Genomic DNA, 24,735 nt, shown 5'->3' on the forward strand with positions numbered 1-24,735 from the left:
CTAAGCTACCTGTTTGATCGAGATGTATCTGTGTGTCATCGTGGATGCACAGCCACAGCAAACACCCCCTCCCTCCACACAAACACACACACACACACTCCCACATAGTCCACCCTGGCTGACCGGCAGGCAGTGTGTGTGTGCGGCTGGCTGCTGGTCACCCAGTCCACCACTTCATCATAGGTAGGGGGCGTGTTCGAGAGAGGGAAGGTATAGAAAAGGATGATGTCACCATGTCTGCCAGGCTTTGTGTCGCTCAGCTCGACTTGCCATGCTCAGCATCCTAGCTGGAGTGTGTGTGTGTGTGTGTGTGTCTGTGCTGGGGCTTCGCACAATCACACGATCATCTGCATACATAGTCGAACACAATCTACATAGACAAATGAGGCACTATGTGAATCCACATCTAACTCAACCTGGCAACTGTCGCAACACACACAGCCCTCCGTGCTGCCTCCATCAAGACCCCCGCCCCCCCCGTTGCTGTCACACGCTGTTGCCCTGTTTGTCCACTCATAAACCGTTCAGTCCACATGACTAGCTCAGCAACACATGCATTTACAGATGTGCATAAACACACGCACACACTCACACTGCCTATTTACATGTGTGAAGCCGTGTGTCCTTTTGTCTGCTGCTGCACTGTTACAGCTGTGTAATCCATTTTTACTACACGGACTCCCAAACACAAAGACTGTTGCACTGGCAGGCTTTACCTAAGACAAAGATTAGCAGGCTGTAAGATTCAAAATGGTGTCATACTGTACATGGAAGGTCTCAGATGTTGCACCGTGTTCGTGTCGTTCTAAAACAGGACTAGACAGAACCCGGAGAGAGCTGAAATGAACCTCACCTCACCTCAACAGAGCTAACACTTTTTCCTTAGAACTCCCTGACTCTTATCTCTTTATTAGACTAGTAAAACACTATTTCATGGCCTGCAATTTGCACACATGTAATTGCCTACTAGTGCTAATGATTGCATGGTTATTAGTGGAGCAGCTAATTAAAGCTTTGGTAAATCAAAATGAGTTTTTTTTTTTTTAAATCTAACGATATGGCTTTAAGCAGGACTAACATGTCTCTACTAGCAACACTGGACTTAACTGGACTGACTGATTGAGAGTTCGAGCCTTGTATCTACATAGCAACCTGGTAATAAGTCCCAAGCAACCAAGTGCCACCATTAACACAGCTGTTAAATGTTACTGTGTAATCAATCATTGCAAACACACTCCTTTAACTTCCTAATGAGTAGGGGAGCCTCGACTTTGCAGCACTGCACCTCAAGCCCAGACGGTGGTCTGAAGTGCTGACTCGGACAAAGGCGCCCGTGCAGGTGTACCGTTTGTCAGCCTGTGTCCTTTGTGCAGACCGAGGCCACGAGCTGCTGCTGCTGCTGCGGCTGCTGCTGCTGCTGCCGCTGCCGCCCTTACTGTACTCTCTGAATCACACAGCCGAGCTGTGAATCATAGACCTCAGACGGATTCCTGTGTGGTGCTCGGCAAAGAAAATATTCAGATGTTGGAAGAGTCAGACAACATTCAGGGGGTTTTTAGACTCATAGGAAGAAGGGTTCCTCGATGGTTGTTTGATTAGGCCAGTAGTGGTTCTTCTGCCATATGTGTAATGTTAATGACTCAAAGTAGGCTGTAATAGTTCAAATAAAAATGAATTAGGAAAGCCTCATAAAGAATCCAGTTCGGCACTAAAGCGCTCTGGTAAAACTGCTGATTTACAACACTTGATAGGTTCTTGCCAGAAATAATCAGTGACATTTTCATCTAAATAAATTCCAATAAATTCTCTCTCGCTGATTCACACACGGAGACTGGAGATACTGCTAGAACATGCAATGTTTTCCATTTGCAGGGGTAATATTCTCTATCAGACAGCAAATGATGTGTTTTATGCTCTCTCAACAAATAAAAAGAAGAAGAACTGAGTAGTTAGCTTGAGCAAATCCTGCTCCATACAGGCAGACCTCCATCACATTGGGCTCTCGCTGATCTGGAAATATTAAAGCACTAAAGTTGGTTGTGAAAGGATGGGGACACAGTGGGTTGTGATAAAACTGCACTTGGGAGAGCTTGCTTCTACTCAGATTATGGTTACAAGAGATGAAACATGAGCAGTTGTAGCTACTGTGGCTGGTGCAGAAACAAGTGCCCCCTATGGAAACTTGTCAAGATTCTCTGACGGAGAGCGTTTTGATGCTTTTCAAAGGGACTGTGCAATGGCTTCGAGGCTAACTAAACCATTTTGTGGGTGCTGTGCTGAACCCTTTACAGCTCAGGGTGTAGATCTGTAGCGACATATGTAGCGAGGCAGAAAGTCTGTTTTTAATTTAAATCCCAGCGAGCGAGATACGTCTGTGGAGCATCCTACCGTTAATATGCGAATTCGGGTCATGGTTTTTACGGGATCTGAATGAAGCCTGTTTACCGAAAAGCATCTCTAATTGACATCAGCCACTGAAAGCAATCACTGAACCAGCTGTAAAGCTCAGTCTGGGAATGGAGCCCGTAATGTTATAATGTACATCCACGCCTGTTGTTCTCCATCGGGTTCCATTCAATCAACAAATTCTTGGCATTACTGACCCAGCGGGTGTTTGTCAATGTGTGACACGCTGATTGCTTCTCTTAAGTTGATATGTTTGTTTAAGGGCATTCCTCAGGACATCAGTGTCCTATAATACTTTTTGACGTGGTGCTTGGAAGAGGAAAGCGTGCGTGCGTTCAATACAGCAAGAACCTCCCAGGGTACAGAAGTATTTAGTTGTATAATTCATTATCAAACTTGTGGTCAGACATAAATTCAGTCAAAAGTGCACACATCTCCTTTGAGCATCCTCAAGTGTTCCTCAAGTGAAGCCCTAGGATTTAAAGGCCCCATAAACTGATTGTGTTTGACGGGCCGGGGGCATCCAAGTTATAAAAAGAAAAATGAAAGCAAAGAAAAAAAAAAACATCCCCTTAAAAATGTTTCTTTATGCAGAGTCCCCCGAGCTAGAGTGGAACACTTTATCACATCTGACTGAATCTATTGGCCTTGTTTTCCCAAACTGCACGGCCACATTCTGCAGCGAGGACGACCAATTTGGGGTGATGGAGGTAGAGTTTGGGCGGAGGGTGGGGTTTCTGTGGTAGAGTGGCTTACAGAAAAAGTTTTTTTTTTTTGCAAGGGTGTGTGTAGGGGTTGCGTGAGGTGGGGGGCGGCAGAGGGGCTTGACAAAGAATGGAGGAAAAGGGGGAGTCTCGCTGGCAGGTGGGTGAAGCGTGATCAAGAGTGATTAGACTTTTTTTGTTTGTTTTAGAGGTGGTGAGGTGGAGGTGGTTGGGGGAGAGGACGGGTGCAGAATTGTAGCGTGGGAGGAGGTGGAGGAGGGTGTGCTGGATGAAAAGAAAAGAGAGCCGGGAGAGAGGAGAGGGGACGAGGACGAAGGAGGAGTGGTCGGGAGGCCAGCGGCAGAGAGAAAGGGACTGTTACTCAGGCCTGACTGCTCCCTCAGCGGGGCTGGCGGAGCTGCTCACTCACACAGAATATGGCCGATGCCAGTTTAAAGGCTACATTTGAGCGATTGGGTTCGCATCTAATTCGCTGCCGTCCTCTCTGAGGTTAATTGCCATTAATCGGTTGTTGCTGTTAACTTTCTGTTTCGCTTCTCTGGCTTTCTCTTCCACCACCAGCACTTTTTTCTACTTACCAAAGTTCATTCCTCCTCACTTTTCTGTCCCCTCCTGGACTTCTTTCATTTTTCAATCTGACTCTTTTCCCCCCGCCCTCCCCACCCCCCAGCCATTACTTCTCCTTCTCTTTCCATCTACCCCTTTCTCCCTCGCTCTCTAATAAGTTCCAGATGTGGTTCTCGCATTCCTCTGGTCGGTGGAGAGGGAAAGAAGAGAGGAGGAGGGGGGTGGTATGAGTCGGGGCGGGGGGAGGGGACAGGAGGCGAAGCACATGAATTAAAACAGGGAGCACATGATGAGGGAGAGGAGCTCATGTACTGTAGCACACACACAGACGCGTCCCCTGGAGAACATGCACACACGCACACACTGGTGGATGAAGTGAGAAGGGATGGGCTTTGCGTTGTGTGTTTAAGGGGGAGTTGGGAGATGTCGGTCCTGTAACCTCAAAAGTTTCAGGACATTCTCCTCCTCTTCCTCCTCCATTGGCCTGTTCCCCCTCCTCCTCCTCCTCACCCCCCTCCCTCCGCAGGAATGTGGCTGACGCTGATGATGTCACTTCATTTCTCCGCTCTCCCAGTTTCTGCTCCTCAACAGGGACAGGGCCGAGAGAAGGAGGGATAGAGAGAGAGAGAATCGATTTGCTCCATCCGTCTTTTTTTTTTTTTACCATAACAACATTAGGGTCAGCCATCTAACTGAATCGGCTACCACAGCACCGCAGTGCTCGCCATCCCCTCGTTGTCTAATATAACAGCCTGCGGGCTGAATTGTTGTGGACAGATAATGAGGGAGCCATCTCTTAGTAGTAATAATCATCAATGGCCTTGAAGTCCAGTCATTAAAACAATGTTGTGTAGACCTCTTGTTTTGTCAAAGACTGCTGCTGCCAACTTAATGGTACACCCTCACGGCTACGTTTGCCTTAACCCAGTTTACCGGTGCTCTTAGATCCAGATTGGACTTTATCTAATTTACTTTTTTATCAACTTATCTCAAGCAAGTTGATGGAAGATACTTTACATGTGGACTATGGGTGTTGATCTGCTGTTGTAACAGCCCCCACTCCTCCAGGAAGGCTTTTCACAACACTTTGGAACCTGGTTGCAGGGTTTCGCTCCCATTGATGTTAAGCAAAAAGACCTGGTTTACAGTGTGCATTCCAGTTCATTCCCAAAAGTGTTAAATCGGATTGAGGTCAAGGCTCCATGTAGACCACTTAAGTCCTTGCGCTCGCAAACTGGCAAATTTTCTTTACAGGACTAGAGCTTTGTGGACAGGCGCATCGACATGGTAAATCAGGAAATAGTGTTTTCCAAAGCATGCTATTGGCTAAAATATTAATAAAAACAAACATTCATAAACAAGCTGTATTTTTCTAATGCAAACCATAACCTTTTCCGTTTAGCAGTCTACAGTGCTCAGCCCAGATTTATTATCACTCCACTCACCTTGCTTTCTAGCCTTTTAGCGTGTTTGCTATCAACAGAGAAGCCTCCTCTTCAGAGTGACAGTATGGTGATATTAGCGAGGGGCTCTGCATGAATATTACTTCACTCTATGAGGTCAAGGCCCCAGGCTTTTATTGGATGGTTTTTGACAGATGACATTGCAAGAGGCTACAGTACATACCAATAAAATGAGATTGCCCGGGATTGAATCAAAGCAGACCTTGGAGAAGGTGATTTATCAGTGGGATGCTACAGTTGTAGTTGTAAAATGGTCCTAGAGTGTTGTGTGCTGGATTTCATCAGTGAGCTGCACTGTGGTTGAGTCTGTGGACCAAGCGGAAAGGTGTCACAGCTGATGTTTACTCGCTCGATCACGTGGCCTTTGAAGGCAGAGTGGTTTTAGGAATGGGTTTCTGCCCAAAATCGATGGGGAACCACTGCCGTGAATTATTGATTCATTACGATATTGATTGTGCCAGTTGAATTCAGCGGCAACCCCTGCGCTACAAGCGACACAGCGCACTACTGCAGAGTAGCAGCTTGATATGTATGTATCCCCTTGTTCAAGCTTATCCAGAGGACAGCTATTGTTAGTTCTGGTCACCCTTGGTTACAGCAGAGTATTCTTTGTCAGCGCTCGGCATGTTAGCTGCACAAAGGCTCATAGATTACCAGCGACAGGCCGGCTTTCCAGTGCTTCAGCATATTCATGTGCCCGTAATGTGTCAGATGCCTCGTCCATGAATTATCATATTACCCACTACTGATCCTGGGGTTTCCATGACCACTGTGTCTATCATTGTGTCAGTGGTCCTCACTGGCTGTAGCCATGGTAACAATGTCTGTAATACAGGTTTGGTACAAATAAAGCTCTTCAGATGTGAAATGCACGTATGAGATGAGCCCCAGAGAGTGGAAAGGTGGCACACACATGCAGGCTCTACCTGTGCAAACACAGACATTCACAGAAAATCTAGCACGCGTACCTTCACAGGTGCGTGTTCCCCCACACGCACAGGGTAGTAACAAAATGGACAGACAAAGCACTGTACTCATTTTCCTCTCGCTATTTCCAAATAAACCAGTTTCCACAGCAACCATTTTGATAGTAACAGAGAGAAGGCATGAGAGGGAGGAGTGATGGAGGGAAAGAGATGCAGATATGGTTGAAGGTGGAGAAGACAGCCCAAGAAGGGAATAAGGCGGAGGGAAGAAGGAGGAGTGATCATTTCTAGAGTAGATGCCTGGCCAGACAAAAGGAAGTGAATGGGGAATGAGAAGGGGGCAAGACCACAAAAGAGAGGAAGAAAGAGAAAGGTCGCTGACTGCTAGTAAGGGGGAGGACGGCAAGGTAAGATGACAGAGGAAGGGAACGAGCATGCAGACAATGCGGCAAACAAAGGAAGGAGTCTCGGAGTCTTTCTCTTTCTGGCTGTTTCTCCCCTCTGCCCTAATCTTCCCTTTGCTCTGTCCCCACCCTTCAGGAATCACCTTTGTGTTTGACTGACACAGTGTCAGCACGCTCAGTGGGTCGCCTACTTTCTCTCCCCACTTCTCTTCATCTGTGTCCCTCACTTGTTCCTATAGCTCCATCACCATAGCGACACATTATTATGGCCATCCTGCCAGGCGGCCATGTTGTTGAGAGAAGACAGGCACAGGTGGTAGAGTTCCCACAGCCAGATAGATAAATTGAGAAACTGTGCAGATTCATATAGTTCATAGATGCAGTTTAGAGCTGAAAGGTTGATTTATGTTTTGACTAACATTCACACAAGGGTTATCATAATGTAATAATTATTTAAGTCTTCTGTTAAGCAAGAATGCTAAAAGTTACTGATCCCTGCCTCTCAAACATAAGGCTTTGGTCATTTTCTCAGTTTTATGTCGCTGTAACTTAAATCCCTTAACAAAATAGACAGTTAAATGTCACAATGGAATCGGGGTGATGAGATGATTTCAGTTTTTTGACATTTTAAACTTAATGGAGATTACTCAATAATGATAATAATTGTTACTTGCAGCTGTGCATATATTACATATAGCAAAACTGCAGGAAGTGCATACACCATATATATATGCAAGTGTGTGTAAGCTCCACACATAGCCCATGTGTGTGGAGCTCTGCATTGTGGAGCCAAAACAATATATTTTCTGAGTAAGTAGTAGTAAATAGTTAATGCACATGCAATTTCCCCATTGTAACATTGGACTAATAAAGGTTTTCTTATCTTTTCTTATCTAACACATGCACAGACAGATCCCTCAGCATGTAGACTAAGTGATGGATGAACAGCTATGTATGTACAATCACGTACAGCAGACAGCGGGAGGGTGAGTCAGTGCCGATTGACTCCTATGGCTGCAACTTTGTCCTGAAACAATGATGTCATCCCCCTCCATCACACTTCCCAGCTCTCTGTCTGTGGACCTTGCCGTCTCTTTGTTCTTCTATTCCTGCATCTCATTTTCAGGCAGCCCCCTCCATAACACCGACACATCGGCCACACGCAGCGGCGATATGGAATTAGGCTGATAACAAAATCAATTTGGAGCGGATTGACTAACAGTGAAGAGAGTAGGGCGGCTGGTGGTGAAAGAGAGAAATAATGAGGGACCACTGCGGCCGCCTGACTATTAATTGGATAGGTGGAGGGAGGATGAGGTCATTGAAAAATGTTTTTTTTAGGAAAGTGGGTGTACAGAGCACGAGGGAGGGTTTCATCAGACACACAGATGCACAGAGCATGTGCGTTCACAGATACACGCTCGTACAGAAAACTTTTTTTGGGCAGTTACTTTACACGTCAGCTGTTGCTATGGTGACGCAAGTCTGTGATCCAGCCGAGGTGCAGGATTGGCTGCAGAGGAGCGAGGGAGAGGAAGGCAGACGGACTTTGTTGGAGGGGTGCAGAGGGGTACAGGGAGGAGGCCAGACACAAAGATAATTACATTGATGCATAACAATCCATACAAATGACATTTTATTTAATAGCATCTGATTCAATGTGACTGTATGCTACCAGTGAAACTTTCCCAGAAGTCTCTGCATGGCATCACTTCCAACCATGTCTCCTGTCCCATACAGAAGGGCGAGGCACGCCGCCTGTATTTATGTGCTGAAAAGCAAGCGCTGACATTTACCACCTCACAGCAGGGTGTGTGGTACATTAAGAAATGCAAGGCATAGGAGCAGCACATTTATTAAAAATAGCTCCAAACATCTTAGCATGCGTATACCCTTTCAGTGATTTCCAGCAATAAATTGATGGTTCATTACCTTGCTATTAAAACCCCACTGCATAGTGCGGGAGGTGCTCTCGGGCTAAATGGCTGTGGTGGTTTACACTATGGTGGCATGTGGTTATGCTTTTGGTGAGTCACCAAGTGAGGCGGTGCACGCTCGCCTTTGGCTTTGTGTCGGCTTTAACAAGCCGAGGTTGGTGTCACAGTGTCTGCAGGGGCTATTGTCCTCGGTCCCAGATTAATCCTAATTCTATCCCAAACTTTGACTAAGGCTGTGTTTAATCCTAGTCTAAACCGAGACCCGTTCCCAGTGGAGATAGAGATGCTCTGCTGGCTTAACGGTTGTGGTGTAAAACATGTTCAGGAAACCTCCTCTATGTGTCGATTATATGTTTGAGGTTTGGAGTAGCTGTGTTTGTGTGTGTGTATACAGGAAATGGTTAGCCCCATGTGGTGAAGTTTAGGTCATCTGTGCTGCCCGTTTATGTTTGTGTGCACGTGTCCATGTGCGTGTGGTCATGGTCACAGCTCTTTGTGACCATGGTCTTTGTGTGGACAGGGTGCTCGGAGTCTCCTGTGGTATCTCGGGGATCAGTGACTCAAGGAAATCAGGACACACTCTAAATTTGTCACTGCAGCATAACCCACATAATGAAAGAATAAATACACTCTTCTTGTCTTGCCTTTGCTCTGACTGCTCTCTGCACATAGATTTCCTTCTTTAAATGCGCAGACACACACAGACACGAGCACATACACTCATGTTGTGTTAACTGGGTAATATGGAAATCAGGAGGCGATGAGCACATGTTTAAATGAGTCAGTGTTTTCAGTGCTCAGCCTTTGCATGGGTGTTTTCTTCGCAGATTGTGTAGCTTCCATGCAGGAGTATTCAGTTTGGATTATGTTTGTGGTTTTCTCAGGCAGTTGAGGGAATACCTCTAGCTACCATATCTGAGGTGGTGTAGGAAAGGATTTGCTTGCCCTCAGGCTACTGTCGAGGTTGCGGGGTAGTGTAAACCCAGCTAAACTCTCTTTACACCCATGTATATCTGAGAAAAGCCTTTTCATGCTTTTTAAGAGTGGTTAAATCCACACTGTGCTTAGCAGTAATTAGCATTAGACAAATGCAAATGTCATAAATTAGGGTTCATTCAGGAAATGTAAGAAAAAAAGCTCTACCACCTAGAATTACCTTTCGTTCATGTCAGAAATATTACTGGAAACATCTTGTATTTCTACTTGCACACTCCAGAATTCTCATATAATCTTGCCAAAATAAGCTTGTAAGATGGCAAATTCCTGGATCTCTTTTAATTTGTCTGGACTGTCACATAACTCTTTCAATAAACATATTATTACTTTTGAAAGGACTCACCATAATATCCCACACCCACGTGTATTCTGTAGGGTATTCCTCTTTTAACCTGTTTAGCTCATAGTTTTGGTTTTGCAGCCTTTACTGTAAAACTTTACTGGTTTGGTGTAAAGTGGAGCGAGTTAGCACACCGAGGCAGGAGCTAAAAGCGGAGTGAACCAGTTCATAGACATACAAACAACTTCAAATTACAGCTAATATCGCTGAGAATTTGCAGATTTGATAGATTTGTCTAAATAAGCAACTATTTGCGAACTCTTTCTGTGGCTCAGATCAGGCCCACATACTGCATGGATTGATGGCACTTGGGCGGTCGGCTCCTGTGGCCACAGTACGGCCACATGTCAGCCAAGAATGAACCAAATAAACCGTATTTGGTATTTTACATGTGGGCCACTTCAGGCTTACATTCACAGTGGTGCATCATTGCCTCGAGTGCCCCACATCTGGGTGCTATCAGCGGATAGTGTTTATATCTTGTTATATTGTATATTTTGTGATTTGATTTAGCTAAATGGTCCAAGCATCAGTTATTGCAGATTTATCTGTTACAAAAATAGTGATTAAACATTACTCAATTAAAACACATAAATGCAAATCACTGTAAATTGCATACTGCATATTTGGTTTTTGAGTTAAAAGAAGAAATCTGAACAAGTCTTGTTAGGTTTGGATTGTTGACTTTAAGCCAGGAAATGCAAGTTTGGGCTGAACAGGGGCAGTGAGCAGCAAACAGAAGAAGACAGAGGTCAAACATGGCCCTTTTCATAGCCTCTGGTTTGAAGTGTTCTACAATATTAAATGTGCACGATAAGATGAGCAACAATACCATTTCCAGATAAAAAACATACTTGGTTATGTGTTATTTATTAAGAATTTAACAATAAAAAAACAACAAGTTTGCAAGTTTGTAACAACAGCGTTTCCAGCTGAGCTCCGCCCTGTTCAAACATAAGCAGAGGGAAAAGAACGGATAATAATAACAACAACAACAACAACAATAATAATAATAATAATAATGTAATTATATTTATATGACACTGCCAGAGTGGTTCTGATTTTGACAGGAAATGACTTGCACTAGGACCGTATTAGTTATATAAACCTTAATGTCGTCATCGTGCTAAAGGTCACCACATTAAAAGATGTATAAACTAACCAGATCCTACATGTCTGTGTAAGAAATACGTCTTATTTGCCTCCGTACACTTAGTTGAGCCAGCTTCTTGAGGCCATCAGAAGTGTGATGGAACTCGGAGCTAATGTGGTTGCTGGCTGGTGAAAACATGCATTTTTGTGGTGCCTTTTCAAAGTATTAGCAGTAAAGGCCTGTGTGACACATTTGACATTAGATTTTGCTTCCTAACTTTTCATAGTCGATTGTTGCTGCTATATTGTTTTCTTTGTTTATCTCAATGTCTTAATCCAGTTAATTTGGATTTTTCCTCAGGAAAAAAATGTATACTGTGTATATATATATCATTTATTTATTTATTTATTTATTTAGTATATATATATATATATATATATATATATATATATATATATATATATAATTTGTGTGTGTGTGTGTGTGGGGGGGGGGGTTCAGATGTGAATTATTCTAGGTATACATGCTGCAAAGCTCCATCTGCATCTGATTCCCTTGATTCACCGCATATCCTCTCACAGCTCCTTTTTCTCCAGAATATTAATGTGCTGCACTGTCAGAAGCCATTGTTGTGATTGGTTTGGAAATCTTTTTGCATGACTGGGTTCTTTTGTATTATGAGGCATATTGTACCTCTGCAAATCACACCAAATATGACATGATAGGGAGAGTGTGCATGCCCGTGTATATGAAAGGTAGAGGGATGTGAGGGATAGGTCATGATGGGAAAGTGGGAGGTGGGGTGCAAAGGCATATGGCATTTGTTTAAAAAAAGGTGAGAGAGATGGGAATCTTCAGAAAAGTGCTGGAGGACTCTGGGGGAGACGTGTGAGGGAATGAGAGACAGGGTGTAGGGGGAAGAGCAAGGGGAAAACAAGTGATAAAAAAGTGCAGAGGACAAGTGAGAAGGAGAGATGAAGAAATGTTAGGAGGTGAAGAAAAGGGAGTGAAGGGAAAAAAACGTGAGAGAAGAGAGGGACAGGCAAATAGGGGAATGAAAAAGAGAGAAAAAGTGCTGGAGGGCTGATATTTAATGTGATAAATGAGTTGTGACAGTCTGCCTCTAACCCCCTTCCAACCAGCGAGGAGGAGGAACACAGAAATAGAAAGCATTATGGTTAACAGGACATATACAGCATTGTACATGTGTATAGAAAGAAGGAGGCCCTTAGATAGTGTAGAGAAAGAGAGGTAGAGGGAAATCAGCGCAGGCAAAAGGACATTCATAGACAGCATTATAGATGTACCAAGTGAATGGGGCGAGTGGCGATGCATACACTCAAAGCAATTTGGGTAAAGGACACAACACTATAGAAAGGGAACAGAGGGAGAGGGCTAAATGGGAGAGGAGGTGGAGGGAGGAGAGGGGTGTACAACGCAGCTCTGGGTTAATGATCTACTGTACGAGATTCTTCGAAATAACAAGCAGGACAGGGGAGAAAAAATATAAGCAAGAGACAGAGCGAGAGAAATGAAGATTTAAAGCGAGATGCAAATCCTCCACAGTGATTGCCTCTCCTCTATTATCCGGGTGTCATGTCTTCAAGGGACAGCTAATTACAACCTGTCAACGTACAGCGTGGAACAATAGCAGAGGGTTTCTTCTTGTTTTGTTGTGTTTTTTTTTAGTTTTTTTTTTAGTTAGGCAGTCAGTCGGTGGGCCAGCACTTCGCTGGTCGATCTGCTGTGGTGGACTACAGACAATGACTGCCACTGTAGTTTTGGTAGGGGAGTGGAAGCCTGGGACATGACTCATAGGGAGGAATGAAGAAGGGAGAAACACAGAGATGAGAGGGAGGGCTGGAGAAGTTTTGAAGACATAATGAAGTCAGGAGCGAGAAGAAAAAGGCGTGTGAGGGACCCTGTGGCTGAAGTTGCCTGTTTGATCTCACAGTTCTTCTCTTCCCTTCCCTGAGTCAGCGTAAACCACCTCTTCCTCTCCACTCTTTTCTTCTCTCATCTTCACTAACCCTGTTCTGATTTCCTCTTCTCTGGCACCTCATTCTTTCCATGCCGCTCTTCACTCCTCAGCAGCGCTCGTCTATGGCTGCAATCCACGGTACGATCAAATGTGGTAATTGTGGCGTTGCTGTCGCTGCTATGGGAATGCAGTTTGTTATCAATTAACCATAAAACCACAGATATACTGACATACTGCATGTGTGGTTGGGGTGATGTTACAGTAACTTGTCTGCAGTGTGTACACAGAAATCTGAGGAAGTCTCCTAATTTATCTCTCTCCTTCTTTCCCAATCTATGTCTCTATCACTCTCTCCCAACCTCCAGTGTGGACAGCGAGGTTCTCTCAGGAGCCGGCAGACCAGTCGGTGGTGCGGGGCCAGAGGGTGATCCTGTCCTGTGTTGTCTTCAACTACTCTGGCATTGTTCAGTGGACCAAAGATGGCCTGGCACTGGGCATTGGAGAGGACCTGCAGGGTGAGACATCATACAGCCTCCTCGGGCATTCTTCTCTGCGTTCAGCATGTGACTAAGATTTGTTTTTCAGGGGCTGACTCTGATATCTTTGGATTGGTGCTGCAGACAGGAAAACATTTATGCTGCATCTTTAAAGCTATAGAAGTTGAATTGTTGCTGTGGAGCTCAAACTGTGACTTAGCGTGGGCCACACATAAGATTTTTCAACGTTGGACAAATTTAAATTTTCTTACTTTGAAGTTAATAGAAATACAGAAGCACGACTGCTTTGATCAGTGAATATCAACCATACACAGAGGTGTGTGTGAACCCCACCATGTGGCAACATCACAGTAGCTCAGCCAATATGAAACTATTTTAAAGTCATGCTAGTAACTACGTGTTTGCATATAACATATATAAGAGCATATAAAGTCACACTGTAAGAACTTATGTCAGTTATGTTAGGCTGAATGCACAACACACACTTCAAAACAAACTGTTTGTAGTTAAAGGTGTAACAGTTTTGAAACTGAGGCCAAACATCCACAGTCGTTGGCAACCACAGTGTTTTTAAAGCACTCAGAGCCCAATACCATTTATTGTTCGAAATTGTTGTATGATAAATGTTAATAAAATCCGAGACTGAGTGAAGGTAAAATAGCCAGAAAGAATAAATAAATTCAATGTCTGAAAAGCTGCAACTGTTAAGGCCGTGTGGACAGAGATTGTGGAACTCCTGGTTTAAAGACAAAAATAGAACTAAACCTGAAGAGACAGTGAAGTGAGCCTGTCAAGACTGAAGCTGAGAAACTGGGATGAACATAGCTATGTAAGGTAAATGGCTACTTCGATAGTTTTTCATTTACTGCTACTGCTGGAGTGGAATTTGGTTCATCTTAAATGCTTACAAACAAAACACAAGTCCTCCACAGCAGCCTTCACTCTCACCCAGCTTCACCGTCGCTGTGTGACATCGAGTGTTTAAACTGGGGTGGCTAATGTGTGCTGACAAAACATTTTTGCTGCTGATTGTTTTAATAAGGTTTCAAAAGCTGAGCATTTGTGCCCAAGAGATGTAAAAAACTCAAATACCACAGCAGCCATCCCAAAACACGAGCTTGTGAGGGACTGGGCTCTTATTTAGGTTGATGTTGAATGAGACCACTGCACATATAATTAATGACATAGACTCAGAACAGCAACAGTTACTGACTAATATCAGATTTTTATTGAATAGCAGATTCATCAACATATAACTCCCATTACTCTTCTCTCTGAGCTTTCTCTTTGCATTTTTGCGATGAAGTTTCCAGTTTCATTTATCAAGTCTCCCAGTCATCCGTCTGTCAACAACAATAATTGAAGTCAGGTCATGTCTGACTTTGACAAAACTTGGGGGAATGATGCATCTCATCGCTGTGCTGCAGAATTTTCTGAGTTGCACTGATTAGCCCAAAGGGAGCTGTGCAATTGCTGGTCAAAACAAGTGAGTGTATTTTTTGACTGATTGGTCCAGAGGGGGAATGCATCATTTGTGACATGCTGATGCCTCGGATTTGTTGTTACTGATTCTATCCAGACTCGGGCGCTTATTTTTCTTTGTTTTTGTTGTTGTTGTTGTTTTGTTTTACTTTAATTGAAACATAGAAGTTTCATTTATTTGGTCCTCTCCACTCGTCTTTCCTCTCTCTCTCTCTTATTTTCTCTTTAACGTCTCTTTCTCTCTCCTTGCCTTCATCTTGTTTGACACTCTTAAGTTCATGCTCTCCTCTTTCTGTCAGCCCTTCTTCCGCTCTTTCACTCTGTCCTCGTTTGCCCCTTCTCCATTCTTTCTGTCTCTCCCTCCCTTCTTTTAATCATATTGTTACTGTAATGGTCCAGTGCTTGAAGCCAAAGCTTTTAAATAAAAACATGTGAATGAACACTGGCTGCTTCATGCACACATGCACTCTCAGTGGGTGTGTTTGTGTATGAGGCTTTGTCCCTCCGCTCTGTCCCTCTCTTTCTTTGGGCTTTTTTAATTCGCTTTCTCGCTCTCGACATTTCACATGCAAATGCACAAACACACACACATATATATGTATCAAAAGGCAGATGCATGTAGGATCAAGGACGCAGAAGGTTAGGCATGCAGCGAAGCACAAACTGGAAGCCGAACATGGAAATGGCAGTGAAGAATTTCACATGTGATCTATGTCTGGGCAGCAAACGTGAATTCTGCACCACGGACTGGAGTCGATTTGAGTCTTCTAAAACATTGCTGTCATAATGCATTCGTCGTCTTCTCGCCCTGCTGGTGGAAGAGAGCATGCATGCCACCTAATGGTGAGATTCCACAGCAGTGACACAGCTGGGCTGTGTGACGGATGGGGGAAGGGAGAGGGAGGACTGGAAAGGCTGTGTTGCCTGTGGGTGACATCAGGGTGTATGCATCAAGCAATGTGTAAATGTGTATGTTTGGTCATGCATTTGTGTTTATCGCATCATGCGGTCATGCATGTCTCTGGTGTCACAGAAAAACAAATTTTTTTATTATGGGTGACACAGTTGGGATGTTTTAAAATTAGCATGAACTGCACCATGCTGTGTGGTGTTGTAGTTTTGAATATTCTGATACACACCACATGGGTATTTGGGGATCCAGAGGCATGTAACCATTGTGTAATTTGTAATTAAAGGTTCAAATAATAAAGAAATAATGACATTTACTTTCAGACGGGCTTATCCATCTGATAGGTATTTAGAAATACTATGTATGTATAAATTTAAGACTACAAATTATAGGTGCTCACATATGGAAATTCATATTATGCATAAAATATAACATTTTTTTATTTTACTACGTTTTACTACTTTTTGCATTCATATGTCATTATATTGTTGTATCAAAAATCTGATATTCAGTGCATCACTGTCTGAGATGATGGAAATGTAGGCTTGTGCTCCTTACATACTACATATGTCTAACTCTTTAATTGCCTGTGTGTGTGTGTTGCAGCCTGGCCCAGGTACCGTGTTCTGCGCGTGCAAGACTTGGGCCAGTACAACCTGGAGATCCTGTCAGCCGATCTGTCTGATGACTCCTTGTACGAGTGCCAGGCCCCTGACGCTGCCCTGAGGTCCAGAAGGGCCAAACTCACAGTCCTCAGTATGTTTGTGTCCTGTACACCTTTCTCTCTATATACATACAGTATGTGAGGTTTCTAACACACAGCTCTCTCCTGGTCCAGTACCCCCAGACGACCCAGTGATCGATGGAGGTCCAGAAGTGTTGCTGAACGCGGGGGAGTCCTACAACTTGAGCTGTGTGTCTCGGGGGGCTAAACCACCTTCTATGATTGAGTGGCTTAAAGATGGTCTGCCTGTGGATGGGGCTTTTAGCACAACTGTAAGTCTAAAAAAAGAAATCCACACATGCACCCAGACACATTTATCCCTGTCAGTTTTTTTTATCTTTTGTTAACCTCTTTCTGTAAACATCATCAGGAGGTGCTTCCAGACAGGAAGAGGGTGACCACGCGGAGCTACCTGCCCATCCAGCCAGTCGATACTGACACAGGGCGGAACTACAGCTGTGTGGCCACCAACCTGGCTATTCCCCCTGGCAAAAGCACGACTGTCACTCTCAACGTCCACCGTAATAAATACTACACTTAATCTAAAATACACATACAACAAATTCAGCACAACTGATCTTGTAAAATGTTGTACTATAATTGACATGATAGAATATTTTTAAACATCTGCCACCAGCTAAATGTAATGTATAGCTATTATTAATATTTATTGCAGTGTACATTAGCTGTGGTTTTATATGAGGCTCTCTCTATAATGCTCTCTCTACCAGATCCACCAACAGTGACCTTGTCCATTGAGCCTCGATCCGTCCTGGAGGGGGAAAGAGTCACCTTCACCTGCCAGGCTCACGCCAACCCTCCTATTATGGGCTACAGGTCTGCTTCCATAGAAAAGCACACCCTCATTTGTACAGGGTCTCTTAAAGTAACAGTTACCTGGCCAAACAGTATGAAAAAATAAAGTATTAGTTTAATGTTGATAGTTTCAGAATGTGTTTCTTTATTTTACTTCAGCAAGAACTTCTATTGTTAAATCTGCCTCAAGTGGCCATAAAAAGAAAACGTAAATCCATGTAGAGCACATGAATTTTTGCAGCTTAACTTTGTGCCACATATGTTGTTCTAGTGTAAGTGTATGCAAACATAATGATGTTTTTGTGTGTGTGAGTAAATCCTAGGTGGGCTAAGGGTGGTGTGGTGCTGCAGGGCGCCAGAGAGAGTGTGTTCACCACCAAGGCTGACCACTCCTTCTTTACCGAGCCTGTCTCTTGTCTGGTTTTCAATGCGGTTGGAAAGACCAACGTCAGCATCCTGGTGGATGTTCACTGTGAGTCACAAAATACTCATCTCACCTTATTCAGACTTGTGGCCCACTTCATTCACTATAGTGTAGAGTCAGATAGATGAAACACGACATTGTTGTGTTTCTTTTTCTCAGAGCAGCGCATCTCCCTTAGTACTATTGCATTATTACTCAAACACAGCAAAGAACTGTCTCTCTTTTTGTCTCTAGTCGGTCCAATCCTGTTGGTGGAGCCACAACCAAAAACGGTCGATGTCGACTCTGACGTCAGCCTCAACTGCAAGTGGGCTGGAAACCCTCCCCTCACACTCACCTGGTTCAAAAAGGGTTCAAACATGGTAAGAAGCTAAGAGCCCACACATTTGCACGACTTCTCTGTTCTTGTATTCACGCTATTTCCACAGATCATTTGACTATTAACATAGACAGGAAACAGAAAGACAGATGTTTGAGTTTAACAAAGATCAGGTGCTGAAGTTCTACTGGAGATGACGTACACGCAACCATAACCTACAGCCAGTGGCTAGTAAGCTTAGCTTAGCAAAACACTGGGCTGGCTCCATTCAGTGTCGTAAAATATAACATACTGTTAATAAGCCTTATTAACAACATGTTATAACTTGTCTGTTTATTACTGGCAAAGCTAGCTGAGTTTTGACTCTAGTCAAATATTTACCATAAATATACTACAAAATTTCTCATTAAATTCCTAAATGAAATGTAAAGTTTTTCAATTAGCCTCTATAGTCAGTATGACTCCCTATTCTTTTAATGAGTACAGTTCGATTTCAATATTGTAAAATGTGTTTTTCAGAAAAACATGAGTAACATCTATTGTGTACACCAGCCTAATAGATGCTAAAGACCTCACGAGTAGGTGTACGTACACACTGGCAATGGTTGCTAATGACTCATTGGCTGTTTGACTAGTAAACAGTCTGTTCAGGTTAACTGCACTGACTCACATATGCTAAGCTAAAATATGAAGATAAAGTGTGTGAGACCAGGACTCAACACAAGACGGTTGTAACACAGTAAACGAAATCTGTCTTATGAACACACAGCGACTGTGATTTGGCCTACACCTGCTTCTCTATAATCAGTCTTGATCAGGAACTTCTCTCTCTAGGTGCTAGGTAGTTATATATTTAGCCATAATTTAAACACAGCTAATTCTTCCAATGGATGTGGTTGCTAGGCAACTGCAAACCCTTTGCTATGGATTAAAAGCAGATGTGCAAGTTTGCATCGTTAGCCTGTTAGGATCAGAGTAGAGAAAACATATACTAAAATAAGGAAAGACAGGTAAATACTGTATAGACCATGATCTGTTAAAAACAAAGTTATACGAGTGGAGGTACAACAGTGTATTAGCCTCACTTCTACACATGTACATGTGGGCTTCTATTTTGTTTATCCCCTCTTGCTGTTTAGCAGATTAGCCTTGTTTATATTTGTGTTCTTTTTGCACTCCCCCACAGGTTCTGAGTAACAGCAACCAGCTGTATCTAAAGTCAGTGAGCCAGGCAGATGCTGGCCAGTATGTATGCAAGGCCATCGTCCCACGTATCGGAGTAGGAGAGACTGAGGTCACGCTCACAGTCAATGGTCAGAAACCATCTATACAGTTTAATGTTTCAGTTATTGTGAAAGTTTTTAAAAAAGAAAAAACACCCAGCTTGAATATAACGTATGTTTGATATACAAGCATTAATTTCTTTCACTCATGTGTTTTTTTGTTTTGGCTAGTACAGGTCCTCCCATCATCTCTAGTGATCCAGTCCAGTATGCAGTGAGAGGGGAGAGGGGAGAGGTGAAGTGCTACATAGCCAGTACGCCTCCTCCAGATAAGATTGTAAGTAAATGTTTAGCTCAGCATCAGTTTTTAGAACTAAAATCCTCCTGTTTGTCTGACAGTGATTTGTTTTTTACTGTTACTGTACCTCCCTGTGCCTAAATGGCTTCACTGCTGCATGGCAAATGCTTTTAGGCACTGTCCCCTTTTCTTTTTGAGTGGTGACTCACTCTTAAACTCTCCCAGAATGTTCCTCTATCCTGTCACATAAACAAACCAACACTAAGCCGGTCCGCTTTTAGCTCCTGCATCAGAAATCATTTCGGATGCTTTCTCCACTCGTCTGTATCACAGAGATGCAGTAGTAGTAGTTCCTTGGCTGTGTTTCTTTGTGATGGATCCATTCTGACTCGCAGTGCGCGCTTCTAATGCAAGTGGCGGAGGTTGGGACAGAAAAAGATTTATAAAATATAAAGGAAGGAACAGTTGTCCCAGTAAACGCCACAGCCAGGAGATTCTTCTACTCTGGATTAAGTGGGCAGATTATGGGAACATGTGGGTTTATGTATAATTAACTGGCCTTAGTTCAGTGCCTCTGTGCTGAATAATACAACTGCTTTTAGTGGCTCTAAAGTTGGAGAATGTGCAACATTCTTGCTAGCTCCGTCACCCCCACCCACGTCTGCTTCGATCTGGAGAAACATACAAACTGTTGCCGGTCCAAGGAAGTCATGCGACATATGTGTTTACATGTCAGTGCTTGCTTGATGCAGATTTATGTGGTGTTTTTCTGTCGCTTCTCTATAGTAGACATTAAACATACAGTATACTGTACCATGGCCAATAAGGACTTTTCCATATCAGCCAGCCACTCTGATTTTAGTTTAAACCTCTATTCAAAGCATATATTGATTAAAATCTTAAGTTACTTTTTTATTTTTATCCTTAATTTAAGGTTATAAGAAATAACTCCACTCTCATTTACAATTATTCATATTTGTATGAGTTTGTACAATAAAAAAACAGATGCACCATTATGGATCAATTACTGACATTTTTACACACACTGTGTTTTTCATTAAATCCAATAGGGAACCAAAACATTTCTTAATTATACATAATTTCATAAACTATCCAAACTAATACAGAAGGGGACTATGCTAAAAGAAACTTTTTGATAATCTCTGGAATAAGCGTATTATTATTATTATTATTATTATTATTATTATTATTATTATTATTATTATTATTATTATTATTATTATTATATCACTTCCTTAAAAAGATTTAGAGGAATGCTACTCTCTGTACAACCAACAGGACTTTTATTGCTGAATGAATAATATTTAATCACATGAGTATAATAAATATATAACAAAAAGCTCCTAACTAAACTAAATATGTGCTGTGTGTGTGTGCGAGCGCAGGTGTGGGCATGGAAGGAGAACGTGTGGGAGAAAGAGAAGGGGACGCTTCTGGAGAGGTACACTGTGGAGCAGAGTAAACCATCAGCTGAGGGCGGAGGTGTCCTCTCCACCCTGACCATCAACAATGTGATAGAGTCAGACTTCCTGTCCACCTACAACTGCACAGCCTGGAACTCATTTGGCCCAGGCACCATGATCATCACACTGGAGGAGACCGGTAGGTTATGATCAGTATTTTGTCAGTTTCATGAATTTGCCACAAGACTTCATTCTCGTCTTGTTTGTGCTGCTACTGAAAGACATTGTAATTCCTAACTTTCTCACTACCTTTCTCACCCACATCAGAGGAGGTCCCAGTGGGAATAATCGCTTGTGGGACAGTGGGCTCCACCATCCTCTTGTTCATCTTTCTGCTGGTCCTCGTTCTTATCTTCTACCGACAGCGCAAAGGCAGTGAGTCATGCTCTCTGTGTTCTTTAGACACACACTAAAAAGAGAAGCAGCAATTTGCTAGTACAGTGGACATTTTTGTGTTTTTTTTTGGTTAAATGCTCATCACCAGATCTTTGCAACACACCAAGAAAATCACACCTACAACTTCCTCTCCACCATATGGATATAGTTCCCCTCTGAACTTGCTCCTCTAGCTCATGAAAACACGCAGAGCGATATGTGTGTGTCCAGCTGTATTCAACCTTTTCGTGTTTTGCTTCTAGGTCGGCGCGGGGTTACACTGGGTAAGCCCGACATCAAGGTGGAGACGATAAACAAGGAGACCCACAGCTTAGAGGAGGACTCCGGCAGTGTGTCCACAGCTTCGCGCATGGTCAAGGCCATGTACTCGGTGAGCAGCAGCAGGATATGTGTGCTCGGGCCGGAGACTGTTTACACAGCCTGTAGTTGTAGTAAAAAAACCCAGATTAACTTAGTAACCTCTTCCTACCCCACACCTTTTCACAAAAAACAATGTGTGATTGCTTCTTTTTAACACTTTTAATTCCATTTTCTCTTTTCCTGTCACACTCTGTTGCCTCCTTCCCTCTTCTGTTTTGTTATGGCACCTTCTCTCCTCCTTTTTGTTTCGTTCTGTTGTTCGATGGTTTAGTTTCTCCCCTCTGTGTCCTTCTCTCCCTCCAATCAGCCCTTTAAAGATGACATAGAGCTCAAGTCTGACCTCCGCAGTGACACCCTGGAAACCCGCCAGGAGTATGACCTAAAGGTGAGATCAGTGAATTTATCAATTCAAAAGAGTTGTGGGTTTTTTCCCATTAAAAGGCTGAGATGGTTTTTAATAATTGTAGAGACATTCATAAGTAGAAAGATACAGATATTTATAACATAGAGTCAACTAAACAAAACACTGACATGAAATTGTACCAAAGTCAGATTGAGGTCTTGTTAAGTTCATTTTGGGCAAAGGTTTCACTCTATTTATACCTCAAAGTGCTGCAAATATCCTAATCATTACTGACACAGTGACTCTGAGTGATGACTTTCATCCAGTGATGTACAGTGTTGTCACCCACTGATGAATGATGTGAATCTGCCAGGCTCAAAAAATAGAAACAGAAGAACTGCACACTAAAAATCTTATACTGAAACAAACCCTCATTTATAAATATATGATACCAAATGAATCTATTGATTGATTGAAGCACCTCGAAAATGCATGCATCATCACTGCCGTAATAAACGTTATCAGTCACCCTCTAATGGTAGTATTAACATGTAACAAACGCTTATTGCAATTTTACTGCTATTTTTTATTTTCAATGTTAAATGTTTACTTAAAGATGAAGTTCTATTAGACAGGAAAATTATTTTGACCCTCTGGAGGAGGATTTGAATACAGAACTGAAATTTGTTGTCCTGAGTTTAATTTTATTTGTATAGCATCAAATCATAACAGATGTCAACTCAAGGCACTTTACAGTGTTTAAGGTGTAAGACCTTACAAAACTTAAGTGTATACAAAATTATATAAAAAAAACCCAACAACCCCACTTGAGCAGCACTAGGTGACAGTGGAGCGGAAAACTCCCTTCAGAGGAAAAAACCTCCAGCAGAACCAGGCTCAGGACTCGGTGAGTGGAAAGAGGACTGAGAAAAGAACCTGTGGAAGTCACTAAATGATTTCATCGCTTAATTTGCATAATTGCTGATGTTAGGTGTGACCATGAGTAAAGAAAAGAAATATATAAGACAGTTTCTTATTTGGACAGCAAATTTTGAGCACAGATAATGATATAATCATGTGAATGTGCTGGTTGTGTTTCACACTGTAAAACATTATAGAGGAATGTGAAAGAATCAACTAAGCTTTTTAGTGAATTTGATGCAAATATGCAAGTTTGACTAAATTCAAGTTCATTCAACTCAGAATGCTAACTTAACATTTTCAGAGCAATTTACAACTTATAAATGAATACATTTATAAAAAATAAATTTGACATATTATTTTGACTTAAAATTATGAATGAAATTAAGAGACCACTGAGAGTTGACTCAATTTAATAAAATTTAAAATACAATTTAATATTTAAAAAAAAAAAACATAAAACAACTACATTTCCCAGCATGCTTTGTTTAAGATTGTCTTTTTTGAAGTTAGAAGAAAACATTATGATAGATGTTTTCTGTGTTTCTTTTCAAAATAATAGAAATTATGCTGAGCATGATAAAGGATAGACACAATAGACAGAATTTAGAGGTTACACAGTAACTGTGGTACAAAATAACTTCTACAAATAAAAAATGTAGAACTGACTATATCTACACAGTTAAGTCCATTTAATATCTTGATTTAACTGAACTTCAGTTCAGTTAACTCAAGTAGCAGCAGGTTCACTTACATTTCCAAGTTGAATGACCTTACATGAATGTTAAACTTGATCATTAAACTTATGTGTTGCACTCAGTATCTGTGAGACTAATGCAGTGGGATATTTTAAACCAAATCTTTTTCTGTGATATCATACTTGCTTTAAATGCTGGATTTAACATGATTCTTTGTGCCCTTCACTCTCAGTCCAACTATGAGGCGTCTAGCTTCTCTGATTACTTAGCAAGCTGTCTTACTCATCTAGAAGATATTTAAAGAAAAAAAAACTAATTGAAAAAATAACGTAGAAAGAACAAAAGCAGTTCGGGCATATTCTGCCCATTCAGCTGGCATGAATCATTTATACATTTTGATACTGCAGGGTTGGTTTAAGGTGATGAATGTATTTTCACGCATAAAGCTGCCAAAATGTTCTGCTGAACCTCCCCCCTATGAATATTTTGTGAGGGCAAACACACCACCCCTCTAGCTTGAGTGCTGCCTTGGATCACTTTGAAGAAACACAGACATGAATCCACCCCAGGAGGTGGTTAGATCACCCCGACAACAGCCTCAGCCAGACTGCTTTTTTTTCTCCCTGCTGCCTGAAGCACCAAAGCAGTGAAACAAAGTCGGTTGGGGGGGGGGGCTGGATATGTGAGAGATGGTAGAATCATTTTAGAAATAGAGCTACATCGGAGCATTCAGCAGGAGGTGCAGTGAGCAGCCAACCTGAGGTCAAGACCTCAAACTGGCATGGATCCACCATGCTATAATGGCGGGGAGGAAAACATGGATGTTTAAATTTCAGATTTCTCTTCTTAACCTGGTCAAGAAACCACCAAATTACATACTACAGAAAGTAATATGTCAAAGCAGGTTTTAACAGAAGCTGCACTCCAGCTAGAAAAGAATTCTATCTGCAGATATACCTAAAAGGGAGTGTTGTTGTTGGGTCTTGTTTCCAAAGAAAATGA

General features: G+C 42.4%; 1 protein-coding gene across 2 annotated transcripts in view; it reads left to right on the forward strand.

Annotated features, from left to right (window-relative positions):
• kirrel1a (kirre like nephrin family adhesion molecule 1a) overlaps nucleotides 1-24,735 on the forward strand; it is a 29,179-nt gene that overhangs the window by 1,287 nt on the left and 3,157 nt on the right. The window contains exons 2-14 of one of the 2 annotated variants that reach the window (XM_026353344.1): nucleotides 13,204-13,353; nucleotides 16,334-16,483; nucleotides 16,566-16,723; nucleotides 16,822-16,972; nucleotides 17,183-17,288; nucleotides 17,591-17,739; nucleotides 17,926-18,053; nucleotides 19,197-19,323; nucleotides 19,470-19,570; nucleotides 20,938-21,154; nucleotides 21,283-21,390; nucleotides 21,654-21,781; nucleotides 22,043-22,156. In XM_026353344.1, the coding sequence (XP_026209129.1) occupies nucleotides 13,204-13,353; nucleotides 16,334-16,483; nucleotides 16,566-16,723; nucleotides 16,822-16,972; nucleotides 17,183-17,288; nucleotides 17,591-17,739; nucleotides 17,926-18,053; nucleotides 19,197-19,323; nucleotides 19,470-19,570; nucleotides 20,938-21,154; nucleotides 21,283-21,390; nucleotides 21,654-21,781; nucleotides 22,043-22,156 (1,787 nt within the window). The remainder of the gene's footprint in view (nucleotides 1-13,203; nucleotides 13,354-16,333; nucleotides 16,484-16,565; nucleotides 16,724-16,821; nucleotides 16,973-17,182; nucleotides 17,289-17,590; nucleotides 17,740-17,925; nucleotides 18,054-19,196; nucleotides 19,324-19,469; nucleotides 19,571-20,937; nucleotides 21,155-21,282; nucleotides 21,391-21,653; nucleotides 21,782-22,042; nucleotides 22,157-24,735) is intronic. The other variant, XM_026353345.1, reaches the window with a different exon arrangement.

This window comes from Anabas testudineus, chromosome 18 (genome assembly GCF_900324465.2).
Source record: "Anabas testudineus chromosome 18, fAnaTes1.2, whole genome shotgun sequence".
Taxonomy (NCBI): Eukaryota; Metazoa; Chordata; class Actinopteri; order Anabantiformes; family Anabantidae; genus Anabas; species Anabas testudineus.